Raw genomic sequence first — 12,903 nt, 5'->3', positions numbered from 1 at the left:
TTGGAAGGGGCCCACAAGGATCACAGAATCTAGCTCCTGACTCCACACAGGGCCACCTGAAAGTTAAACCATATATCTAAGACAGTTTTCCAAACACTTTCTTGAACACTGACAGGCTTGAGGTCATGACCACTTCCCTGAGGAGCTTGTTTCCAGTGCTTGACCACCCTCAGTAAAGGATTTTTTTCCTAATATCCAATCTGAACTTCCCCTCTTGCAGCTTTAAGCAACTCCTTTGCTTCCTGTCACGGGACACCAGAGAAGAGATCAGCATCTCCCTTTCTACTCCCCATCATGAATGAGAACACTGTAGACAGCAATAAGGATACCCCTCCATCTCCTCAGCTCTTAGCTGAACAAACCTAGTATCCTTATCCACTCAAAAGTCATGCCTCCTGTCCTTTCACCATCTTTGTTGTCCTTTTTAGATGCTTTCTCATATTTTTATATCCTCATTATATATTGGAGCCTAAAACTGCACACAGTAGTCAAGGTGAGGCTGCACCACTGATGTGTATAGTGGGACAATTTTTATTTTTTAACTTGTTAGCTATAACGTACTTAATGCACCCAGGATATGTTTGGTCCCTTTTTTCATCCGGGCACACTGATGATTCATAATGAGCTTACCATTAACCAAAACCCACAAATCCCTTTTTTCTGGGCTGTGCTCCAGCGTCTTGTCACCCAGTCTCTACATTGATCTCTTATTGCAGGAGGGATCAACTGCCTCTGGTTTCCTTCATTACTGATCAGTTGATGTACCTAGGAAACATTAATGACTTAGAGGATGAAGGTTCTCTCTGTGTGTTTCTCCTCCTTGTAGTCTGCGGTATTCAGCTGGACTTCCTGAGAGCCAAAAGCACAACATCACTTATTTACTTTATAACATAAGTTGGAAGTGTACCATCTTGTGCAAGAATTATGATACTGTGATGTCAAAGAAACTTTAACATCTGCCATTCATTTGCATTCCTTGTGATCCCTTCCCCAATTATAAGTCTTATCACTGTGTGAAGACATCTTTTTTTTTTTTTTTTTTTAGCATTTTTATTTCCCAAGAAATTACCTTATGCCATGCATCTGGTAATATAAGATGACTTACTGTCTATCAGAGAATATTTGACTTGTAAATACTTATGAATAACAATTGAGATCACAGATTTGCATGTGCTAGAGTGTTTATTTACTAAATAAAATGAAGAGCAAGGTCTTTATATTGATCATAACTTTACCAGTTCCAAAAGGTTGGTTTGAAAGTTTACATCTGGAGGCTGGCTTTCATTTTGTCATATATATTACATACCGACTCCTTCCAATTTATTGTAGGTGAGAGGCATTTTCATGGCAGAGTGGTGGATCTTACTTGTAGCTCTGGGTATTTATAGAAGCTGGAAACATGGTAGTAGCTTGCATGATCTATATGGTGTACACATTCACATTAGGCAATTGCTTGAAGAGAAGACCCAAGATAACAGAGTTTTAGCTGAGCTGTGACTTTCATCAGTTTGATTTTTTTAATCTATATATCTGATCTAAAAGTTGGTATGGAGAATTTTACTATTCATGAAATAAGGAGGAATTATCCTTGACTTTAGGAAGACCATATATGTATTAGATTAAAAGCCTTGTTTAAACTTGCTATGGTATTTCAGAGTACTTCCAACAACAGTTAAGCATTTCTCTTGCTTTACTGGGTTGTAGCGTTTTGAAACCTTCATAACATTGAGGCCAGATTAAGTGAATGAAGCAATTTCATTTGTCAGCTAACAAGTATGGACAAGCATAGGAACCCTGTAAGAATGTTGCTGAAATCTGTGGAGGAACCCAGCTAAAACATGCATAGTAATTCTATTATTTCTCCATTAAAAAAATGTGGCAAGAACCAGTAAGTAATCCTTGTCTGGACTGGAGAGTTTTTCAGTGGATTTGTGGAGAGTCAATCCAGTCCTGAGAGCAGCCCTGAATGTGTTCAGTGAGCTTCTGTTTCATTGAACCCTCTTGCTTTGTGTCACCAGGTGCTACTCACTGGCGGAGTTGTTGCTAATAGATGAAATACATGCCATAGGAGACTGCAGCTCTGACTCCTCAGCTCTAAGGTTGTCTGTGTTCTACCCAACAGCACTTAGTGTTTCTAGGTTTTGGTTTTGTTGTTGTTTTTTAACACCGAATACACTACAGGAGTAATTCTTAAGCTATTTGATTATGTTCATAGATTATTTTATATGAATACAGAATACAAGGAAGTTAAAAGTCCAAACCAATTTAATAGCCAGAAAGTGCCCTTTCCCTAATATTATGTAGTTTCTATTTCTTGAAATTCTTATGCTAGAAATTATGTACTCTAGGATTTATCCAAGCCTTTGGACTGTATCCTATCATCACTTTTATTAACAAGGAATTCTTATTAAAGAACACTTAGAGAAGAGTAGCTTTGTTGTTGTTTTTTTTTTAAAGTTGCAGAATTCATTTGTGTGAAGTTTCATGGTTCAAAGGAATGTGGTAGTAGTATGGTTTCAGAATGTATCGTATCTGATGTTCAGGGTGGTAGTCCAGCTCAGCTAAGAATAAAGTATTTGTGTATTAAGTAGTTGGAGAACAGAAACAGTCTGTTCTGTTTCAAAGGTGACCTTTCCATGCAGTTGAAGTGGGTCCTAATTGTGAATGCTGAAAAGAATGGCTTCAAAGAGTACTTGGCTAATCCTCTGGCTAAAATGTGTTTGCACAAAGACTGTTGTGAATAAAACAAGCTGTAGGATTTTAGGAGCCCTCTCGGTTGGAGCAGTGGCACGTGCTGTTTCAATGCAGTTTGTCAAGTTGAAGTAGTAAATACACAGTCAAAGGCTGTGTATTTAAATGTTAAATAATATGTCTTCAAATGACAGAATGACTATCTTAAGACACTTGAGTGCTTTCCATATCTGCATTCACACTTTGGAGATAAAATCACAAATGCTTAAGCTCTGAAACATTTTCCAAAGCCGTATTTGTATGGCAAGTAGATACTCTCCTTAGGTTTGGTGCACACAGATGGAGCAGTGTACTTGGAATATGCTTCAGTATTCTGAGCCAGATACTCTAGAAAGAGCATCTGGTTATTCTTTGTGGGTGTGGTTACTTGTTTTGTTTTGTTTTTACCTGTTAGTATTCTGTTAGCTAGCTTTATACTCAACTCACCTTTTCCAGCATTCACACCTCTATAGTCGTCTTTCATGTTTTTGTTTGGGTGCTTCGCTTTGGTGAATGTTTTGTTTCCAAGGCTTCTGAAAAAAAAAATCTTGTGGGTTCTTAAAAACTTACTTGATCTTTTCTGTTTTGGTTTTTGCTTCCATTTTTCCAATAGTCAAATGGCATGCTCCAATTTGCTCAGTCTTTTGTACAAACAGCCAATTTGGCAACAGATGGGGGCATTTTGTGCTTAATGATTGTATAGATTGTCTGTTTCTCTTGATGCAACTTCTAGCTATCTGCAGAAAGCTAAACAGAAATCTTTTGCTTTAGTGCTCAGCAGCAACATACTGGTGACACCATTGACTGAGGAGGTACTCAACACATTAGCCCTTGCTTGCCCGAGTCTTGAACCTTTCAATGTGGGTCATCATCTTTTGTTCTGGGGATGCTTTGGAGCTTTGAAAGCTGTTCTCTGTACTTCCTTCAAGCTGACTGGGATGTCCTGTCTGCCATGCTATTATGAGTAAGCATGGCAAGCACAAGATACCCAATTATGTGGATCTCAGTTTCTAGAGGGTTAACTTGATTTTTTTAAATTTTTTTTTTGAGGCCCTGAACTAATGATGTTCTCTGCTTGTTGAAGGAGTTTTAGTGCCATTTAACAATCCCTTGGGATCTCTATGAAGATTTTTTTTTTTCTTTATTAATAGTAGTTTGGCCCTGACATTCAGACAATTGTCTACCTGTGTCCTAGTTGAAGACGTCTTCAGCCAAGTATTAAATGGAGTTTTTCTCAGATGCACATCTTTGCGTGCATGTGGTAAAATAACATAGGCCTTCATCCCCTAGGTGTTGGGAAACACCTATCCTGAACCTATTGTCTATTTTTTTTGCTCAGTTTCCGTGCCCTTTTGGATGTGTTAGGACATTGTATCAGACATTTTCTGTGCATCTGGGCTGTGTGAGGTTTTTTATAGCAGTGGATTCTAATACTATCCTTCCAGCACAGTAACTTCTTAAATTGGATATAATGGAGTAGGCCCTTCATACAAATAGTTGGATGCCAGAAGACAGTTTGGCCTAGTAGAAATGAGCCTTTTAGGAGCATATTGTGCATCTATGATGTTTTGGCTCTTTTGAAGTCTCATCTAATTTCTGTGGTTCACTTCGGAATTACAATTCTTGTCCCACATATCCTGTTCTGACCTGTTGAACAGTTAAGAGACTTAGTAAGTCTCTGAGCTGCCATTACATGTGTTGCTAAACTGAATTTGCATTGCTGTAGACTAGGATGTGTACTCGAGAACACATCTGTGTATTATAGTAGTGACTTTCTCTGTTGGGCAGACTGTAGGTGTGGTGAGTTTCGATTAGTCTTTGCAGAGAAATGGGAGTTCCTTCATCTTTTTTTGCTACTGGTTTTTTTTTTTTTTTTCACTTTATGAAGGTGCTTAGAGAACTATGAAAGTGTAAGCCTTCTCTTTGAGGAGGAAAGTTTGCATACATGCTTTTTACAACATCAGGGAGTTTCACATCCCTGCCTAGCATTACTTAGTTATAAAGCGGGGCCAGGTGATGATATCACAAGGTCATCAGGAGCTTGGTGGTGCAATACCTCCATCCTTCTGTTGGCACTTTTGATTGAATTCTGGAGCTAGGTTTTTTGATCTCTGGAAGTGGTGTAATTGTGGTCAGTCTGCCAAGGTCAGAGTATGTAGTCATAACAAAGAAAGTGCTCGGTGGTTTTTGTTTTTTTTTTTTTTCTTTGGTGAAGTGACTGTCTTCCAGGAAAAATGCTAATCCACACTACACTTCTCCATCTTGGACAGTCAAGGAATTATAATTCTCTGACCTAAAGCTGCTCAGTGCCGTTTCTTCATTGATGAAGGAAAAGGAAAATGGGATGCTAAAATAGATCATCTGGAGAAAAGGCTGCAGAGATCATCGTATACACATGGTATTGAAAGTGTCCTAGCAAGTTAAAGCAGTTACATTTCACTAGGATGCTTAGACCAGCCAGAATGATTGCAAGGAACTTGGAAAGAGGGCAGTGCACTAGCAGTACTAGAGTATTTATTAGAAACAGTGTGGTAATACATATAGGCCCATCCACAGTGTTGGTGTATAAGCTCATCTCAAAGAATAAGTCTTAAGGGAATGTAACTTGTTTTTCTGTTTTAATAGAGGGATGGTTTAAGTAAGTGAAATTCCTGGCTGTCCAGGTGAACCTATCTGTTTTCACTGATGCAGGACTCTTAAGAAAATTCTGTTTGTATCAGTGGCTTCATGAAAAGTTGTTGCACTCATAAGTTGCTAACCTGTTTGAAGTAGCCACTTTGTATACCTTTAATAAAAAATATGTTATTGTATAAACATTCAGGAATAATACTGAACTTGGTAAAGAAAAAAACAGAAATAGAAATCAACTCTTGTGTGCTAGAGGACTGAAGACCATCTCCAGGTTATCTGTAAACATGGTGATTTGCAACAAACATAACAATGCTGTTTCCAAAGACAAGGTTGATATTGTCATATTGAGTTAAGAGATGGGTTAGCCACACTTCTGCTTCTTTTTGCGTGTCTGGTTGCTTGCTGTTCTGCAACTCAGAAGAGGGAATGACAATTTTTTAAGGCATGCGTGCTGAGTGAGGGGAAAAAATGACCATTCTGCATTACACAAAAAAACATTTAAGCTCTAGTATTTGGAAGATGTGTATGTTTAGTGAGATTTCACCTGTAGGTAATCCAAGCTCCATTGTTTATTTTTTTGTCTTATATTTCATAACATGGAAGTGTTAATAATATGTACTCTGGAATTTGGATTCATGTTATAAGGTTGAATGAAATGTAAATTGTGGGGGCAAAATACAAAATGAAGTTTGGTTGTGGTTTTTGAAATTTTGGAGGGGGTTGCATACTTGGTATGAGAGTAAAATGTGATTTCACAAATGAAAGGTGAAATACAACTTACAGTCACTTTTTGTCACAGAATCACATAATGGTTGAGTTTGGAAGGGACCTCTGGAAGTCATCTGGTCCAGCCCCCTGCTGAAACATAGTCACCTAGAGCCAGTTGCCCACAACCATGTCCAGAAGCCTTTTGAGTATCTCCAAGGTTGGGGACTCCTCCACCTCCCTGAGTAGCCTATGCCAGCGTTCAGTCACCTTCACAGTAAAAAAGTGTTTCCTGATGTTCAGAGGGAACCTCCTCCGTTTCGTTTCGTTCTGTGCGTTAAAGAGCCTGGCTCCCTCTTCTTCGCACTGTGCCTTCAGGCGTTTACATACATTGATGAGATCCCCGAGCCTTCCCTTCTCCAGGTGGAAGAGTCCCATGTCTCTCAGCCTTTCCTCGTATCTTTCAGTACCTTAATCTTTTTAGTAGCCCTTTGCTGTATGCCCTCTCCAGTATGTTCACGTTTCTCTGGTACTGGGGAGACCAAGTACTGGGACTGAAGAGGAAACTCGTATTGGAAGTTAACTTTCTTTGAAAGTGGTTTTAAAACCTCATGTAGTACATAATAGTAAAGACTATTAGTGACTCCCTAAAAAAGGTGTATTTAACAATGACAAATTTATGTAAGTGCTCCTAGTGAATGAACTTCATGCCATAAAAACTGTAACAGTTAGATTTAGTTGGTGGGGCTTGTAATTTAATAAAATGCAATGCAAACAGAGGTGTCATAACAAAGAAATATCCAGATTTTCTGACCTCAACTGTCTAAAGTTGAGACTTTCTACAGCATCTTATAAAGGCAAATCTGTGTCAATTTGTAGTCAAGTTTGAATGCTTTGCTTTCAGACAGTTGGATTTATTAATGTTCTGGGGAGTGCTATAGGCCTCTGAGATTTTTACGTGGTTAAATAAGAAACAAATATTTGGTTTAAGGCTGCTTTTTCTTAATGGTCGCCCTGTAAGAGTCATAAGCTGGTACTTGCAGGGCTTCTGGAATGTGATGCTAGTATATGTGATGGTAGATCAGTGTTGATTATGAAGGAAATGATCAGTGGGTCCATTTTTTTTTCCTACCTAATGCTGAGTTCCAATTTACTACTTAATTTCTTGCTAAGATCTACGCTTGTGATGATGATCTGCTTTCTTTTTCTTGGCTCTGTTCAGCCTTGAGTTTTGGCAGTAGACCAATTCTAAAGTGAAAGGGAAGCAAGAGCTAAAGGATACAAGTACTTACCTATGTGGATCAGAAATTGAGGTTTTTCTGAACCTCATTACAAACATATCCCAGAGTGTTTTCAATTTATAAATGCCTGTCTGTGACTTTCAGTGTGTGTTTTTCATATTGAAAATTAATTATAAGAAATTATATTACACAGTACCAATTTTTTTAAAACCTCCCTAAATTACTTTGGGGGTTTTAAACACTGAATTTTGTAAGGGACAAAAAAAACACCTTAGACATGAATTTAAGAAAGAAATCAAACTAATTTTCAAATACTGTTTCAGAAATTCTATCTTCCATATTAAAAGCTAAAATGATTGTAAAAGGTAGTAAAGGTAAAAAGTAAAGAAAATTGAAAATCAGAACCACCAATTATGTATAGTAAGGATTGTAATTGTTCCTCAAAAAAGCTACTACTACTAATTCTGCATGTTTTGAAATGTTTTTAGTGTGCCTTCTCACCAGCAAAAGGTACCTGAGATCATAAGGGTTCTGCTGTACCACTGTATATGCTCATTACAACTCCCTAGTCTGTTTTTTGTCACTGTAGTGTTTTGTAGTCTAGCTTTATTACACAACGTGGAGACAAAAAAAGACATAATTTTGCAAATGATTTGCTGAATTTGCAGCTAACTACATGATAGTAGTTTTATCCATTTCTTTTGATACATTAGCGTTATAAATTGTTTTCATAAATCTCAGCTTGGCTGCATTGTCTTTACTCTTTGGAGAGGTAGCAAGTGAACAACAGTTTCGTTTTGTATTTTTCACTCCCCTTCCTTTTCCTTCTTCCCCTCTCCCTCCTTCCCAGCTCAAGAAAAAATGAACAGAGGGATATACGAATAGCTTCAGGTTGGCTGATGCCAGGATGGAGGGCTAGGAATTTCTGAATTTTTTTTTTTGTTTTTGCTTTATATCACACTATTTTTCTTGTAGACAACAGGTACTGCAAAGACAATCAAAAAGAAAAAATAGTTGTGTAAAGAGAAAGTGGAATCATGAAAAGTTTATTATTTTATGGTTTTGTCTCAGAAGTTAGTATTTCAATTTAATATTTGAACAAAATGAGGCCTATAACTATCTTGAATTCAGAATTTGACCCCAAGAAACCAGTCACAGTATATGTATTTTAATAAATACAATTTAATAATATGCTGTTGGACTGTTTAATTTTTATGCCTCAGGGTAGCACTGAGCACTATTTCTACTTTTAGAAGCTTCCTCTTGTTAGTGTAGTACATTCTCTTATATAGCACCTGTTTTAAACTCCAAATCTGAATCTACAAATGTAAAACCTGACTTTTGAAATATTTGCTTTTTTGAACACTCTTCTTTAAAGGACCTATCAGGATCTCTCCCCAAAATGCTAGAAGCTTGAAGGATAAGGGAGGAACAATGTTGCATGGCCCAAACACATGTGCTTTCGTCATTAGCAAGGTACAGCATGACCTCATGTTGACCTCAAAGGTAAATCGCTAACAGGGAACAATTATACATGCCTGTGAAAGCAGCTTAGTTTTGAACATAATCAAGGCAATAACTTCAGTGTGTAGAATAAAATTAAATTTACAACTCTGTCTGTCTGTCTGCCTTTCTCTTTCTCTCTCTTGTCTCTCTCCAAGTCTCTTCTTGAGAGGATGTTGTGTTTTTTGTATATGTGTGTGTTGCAGAAGAAAATTATTTTTCTAGAGGTCATAATAAATTCCTAAATATGGGGAACCCAAAGGATCTTGTATCCAATTTAGTCAAATTGTACAACTTAAAATGAATTGCTCTCTTTAATGGAAAAGTTCCATTTGTTGTCTAGAGTATTGATACTGCAGCCTTCAGAATGTGTGTCTATATTACCTTGGGGAATCTTGTGTAGTTCTGAAACGTATAGATCATTTAAACTTAGGGGAAAGTTTTTTAAATATCAAAACATTAATTTTTGTGTGCTTATCTTAGACTGCCACACAAACCTATGACATTTTTTTTGTAGAAGACTAAATACTCTGTAGCATTATGAGGTACATCTCTGCATATGATGGAATATGATTTAGCTAGCAGTTCTGAGCTATTTGGAGAAGAATTGCTGCCAGCATCTTGGAACTGTTAGCCATATCTGTCCCATACGATTTGTATAATATAGTTGTTTGACGTGGATTTTGTTTTCTTTTTTTGCTAGAATGAGAGAGCATATTCCTTCTGTGGAACAATAGAATACATGGCTCCAGATATTGTAAGAGGAGGAGATACAGGACATGATAAGGTATGTTCTATCTAAGTTTATTAGTGAAAAGAAATTAATTCGTTAGGCAACAAAAACAAATTCAGCTTGAGGGTTTTTTGTAAAATGTGATAGTGTCTTATTTAAACATGCCTTATTTCAGATTGTCCTTAAAATAGATTATTACTTATATTTAAAAAATCCAGTATGATGTATTTTCAGTTTTTAATCTTAAATAGAAGGCATATTTATAAAGCTATTGAGGCTTATTTGTGTTCTATTCAGAATTTGTTCTAAATGTGCAGTGGGAGAAAAAATATAGCTGACAATTTCTTCTAAATAAAATAGTTCTGAGTGGAAAAATGACTTTGTGGAAAACTGATATATTTTTTTTTAATTGTACATCAGGGAAATCTGTTATCTTCAGTATGGAGTGGGTTATTAATGTCATAAACGTTCTCAGACTGTAAACATTTTTTTTAGCTTGAGGCTCGATTTTTTACTATGAATTAAAGTGTCAGTAATTGATGGGATAGGTCAAGAAAACCATAATTTACAAGTGATATTTGCAACTAAAAAACCCCTAGTCTCCAAAAGAATTGTACAGTGTTCCTAGATAAATTATTCTGATTGTTCACTATACTGAGAAGTTTTGGAGAATATTTAATCTTCAGGTATTTTTGCTGTAGATTGAGTTGACTTGTCTTTCTTTTGGGGGTCATGAAATATAGTTGATCACAGTTCCTTTCATGACAACCTTTTTAAGCATTGAAAAATACTACTTGACCCTCCATCTCTGTTTTCTAGACTAACTGGACTCAGTCTGACTTTTGCCTGAGAAGTTGTCCTTTTTTTTTTTTCTTTCCTTTTTTTTTCTCTCTTCTTTTATGCATTCTGTGTCTCTTTTGGTCTTGAGTTTGCCTGTATATTTCTTCAGGCAGGGAGCACTGTAGTGGGCACAGTGTTTCAGCTGAGAGTTCACAGTTTGAAGTACAGCGGAATGGTTACCTCCCCAATTCTTCTATTAAACATAAAATAGAATGTGCTTTGCTTTTCACATAGTCAGTCTCACACCTGCTTTGTATTCCACTAACCTTTGCATCTTTTTCTACTGTACTGCTTGCCCAGTCGTTATTAAAAATAGAATTTTACAAACTTAAGAACCAAGGCTCCTTCCTGTACTCTCTCTCTTGGTTTAGTCTCACCAGTTTCAGAGCACCTCTACAATGCTTCAGTCACTTTGAATTTGTGATTCTGGCTTCTCAAGTGCTTACAAATTCAATATTATTGTTTTAAAGTGTGATCTCTGTTCTGTTATCTTTGATTGGTTCTATCTGATACTTTCATTAGATACACTGCAGTGCCATACAGTGTTCTGTAAGAAATAGCTTCACAGTTTGGTACCAAATGTTAGCTAATAAATAAGGGTGACTTTGCAGTTGTGATGATAATTGTTTACACCACACACTCTTTGTGTCACCATTAGTAATGTCATGTGATGTAGCGTTACAAGGTTTTTAGTGTATTTCATACTTACTGTACATCAAGCAACTGAAAGATGTTATTTTTTAAAAAAGAGGAAAATGATTACTTAACGTACTATGCTCATTGTTAATCAGTGTTTTTGATTTGTAATCTCTTCTAGATAGCTGTATCGTTTGCCTATAAGTTGTGCTCTAGTATTTCAGTATTTATGGTTTTTCTAAACTTGATTTCTGAGTCTGCAGATCATCCTTTTCTTGTGAAAAAACACATGCCAAGGAAAAATTCTTTCGTATTTTCTCTGACCATTGTGTATTTGCAAAGATAATTATTAACAATACGGAGACTTCTTCAGCTAGTTCTTCTAGACTCCTGGCTGAATATATGAAACATCATATTTTTGAGTATCTTGGAGCAAAAAAATCCTGGAATATGAGAGCAAATTGTCATCATTTCACTAATTATCTTCCTGTATTGTATTAATGTTGTCAACATAAGTAAAGCAGAACTTTCATTAATTTGCAAATTTCATGGAAGTAAAACTGAGAAGTTCAAACAACCTGTAGTTAAACTAATTTTGTTGAAATGATTGAACTCCTTCCTTTATTATTCATAGTAGCATCTTTTATTTTGAAAGAGAAATATTTTTAAGTTACGAGGTATTGGAGATATGAGCAATATGATTAGTCTATTAGAAGTGAAAGATGACATGTGTTACAGGGATCTATAAGATAAAATCGCATAGCATTTTCAGGTGCCCTGATTAACTATGACCTGTGCTCTTAAACTGCTTTTTTGTAAGTTCCTTAGTTTCATTCTCAAGCTCCTAAAAACTCGGGTTCCACTACTTCTCTTAGCAAGGCTTAGGTTCCTCTGTTATTTCAAATAAGTTTTAGAATTCTTATTGCTTCACAGTGGTAAAAAGTAATTTGGGAGCAGGACGGGGAGAGGAACTTTAGTAGTCAGTAGAAAGAGCTCAGTTTGAGAAATTAGTTGAAGCAGCTAAGTGGAGATATTTCAAAATGAACTTAATTTATCATAGAAAATGCCTCCAGTCAGTACTGCAGTTGTTTATGCCTTATTGTATCCAGATTTCCTTTTGTATTGATAGGTAAGCTCTTCCTTTGCTAGTTGCTTTCTGGGTGCGTTGTTTTGTTCCTTCTTTTGTTAACAATTTTACTTCAATGTATCGTAACATACATAATTATTGTTGTCTATAGGCTGTTGATTGGTGGAGTGTTGGTGTTCTTATGTATGAATTATTAACTGGAGCATCACCATTTACAGTTGATGGAGAGAAGAATTCCCAAGCAGAGATTTCTAGGTAAGATTCAAAACAGTAAAATACATGTGCTTGCTCACAAAGTGATGCTTATGCCATAAAATATGTTTTGTAAGAGTTTTAATCTAGAACTTAAGAAGAAAGTGCTACCAGGGTAACATTTTAGTTGCTCCAGTTCTGTTTAAGAGAATAACATTTAGAAGCAGATGGGTTTTATTAACCTCAGCAGGTTATTGAAGTAGTAGAACTGACATTTACAAAAGACCTGTTGTGTTTAAACTATAGTGGAACCACAGCTTTGTAGGCACTCAGCTCTGCTGCATGTATACTGTTGAAAAGGAAGTCAAATGAAAAATGAAATTATATGTAAATCAAATTATCACATTCAAAATCTTGACACACTACGAAACATATTTAGCTACAGATATTTTTGTCACCTCTTGCTACCTTACTCCATCAGAACACAGGTTTAAAATGCCAGGATGTATCCTACTCCCACGTTTTTGTCACAGGTAGTACTTACTTTATTAGTGTGTAACGTGAAATTAAGAACATGATCTTTTCTAGCCATACTTGCATATCTG

At 36.4% G+C, this 12,903-nt stretch overlaps 1 protein-coding gene across 6 annotated transcripts in view; it reads left to right on the top strand.

The window, feature by feature from the left end:
- The window catches only part of RPS6KA5 (ribosomal protein S6 kinase A5), a 78,869-nt gene that overhangs the window by 39,846 nt on the left and 26,120 nt on the right, over window positions 1-12,903 (top strand). For 4 of the 6 annotated variants that reach the window (XM_080396703.1, XM_080396707.1, XM_080396705.1 and 1 more), the window contains exons 6-7: window positions 9,514-9,597; window positions 12,258-12,361. In XM_080396703.1, the coding sequence (XP_080252829.1) occupies window positions 9,514-9,597; window positions 12,258-12,361 (188 nt within the window). Of the gene's footprint in view, window positions 1-8,685; window positions 8,814-9,513; window positions 9,598-12,257; window positions 12,362-12,903 lie in introns of all 6 variants that reach the window. The other 2 variants (XM_080396708.1, XM_080396706.1) reach the window with 2 other exon arrangements.

This window comes from Falco punctatus (genome assembly GCF_963210335.1).
Source record: "Falco punctatus genome assembly, chromosome: 7".
NCBI classification, from domain to species: domain Eukaryota; kingdom Metazoa; phylum Chordata; class Aves; order Falconiformes; family Falconidae; genus Falco; species Falco punctatus.
Note: the sequence above shows the minus strand (reverse complement) of the source record. Positions and strands in the feature narration are given on the sequence as shown.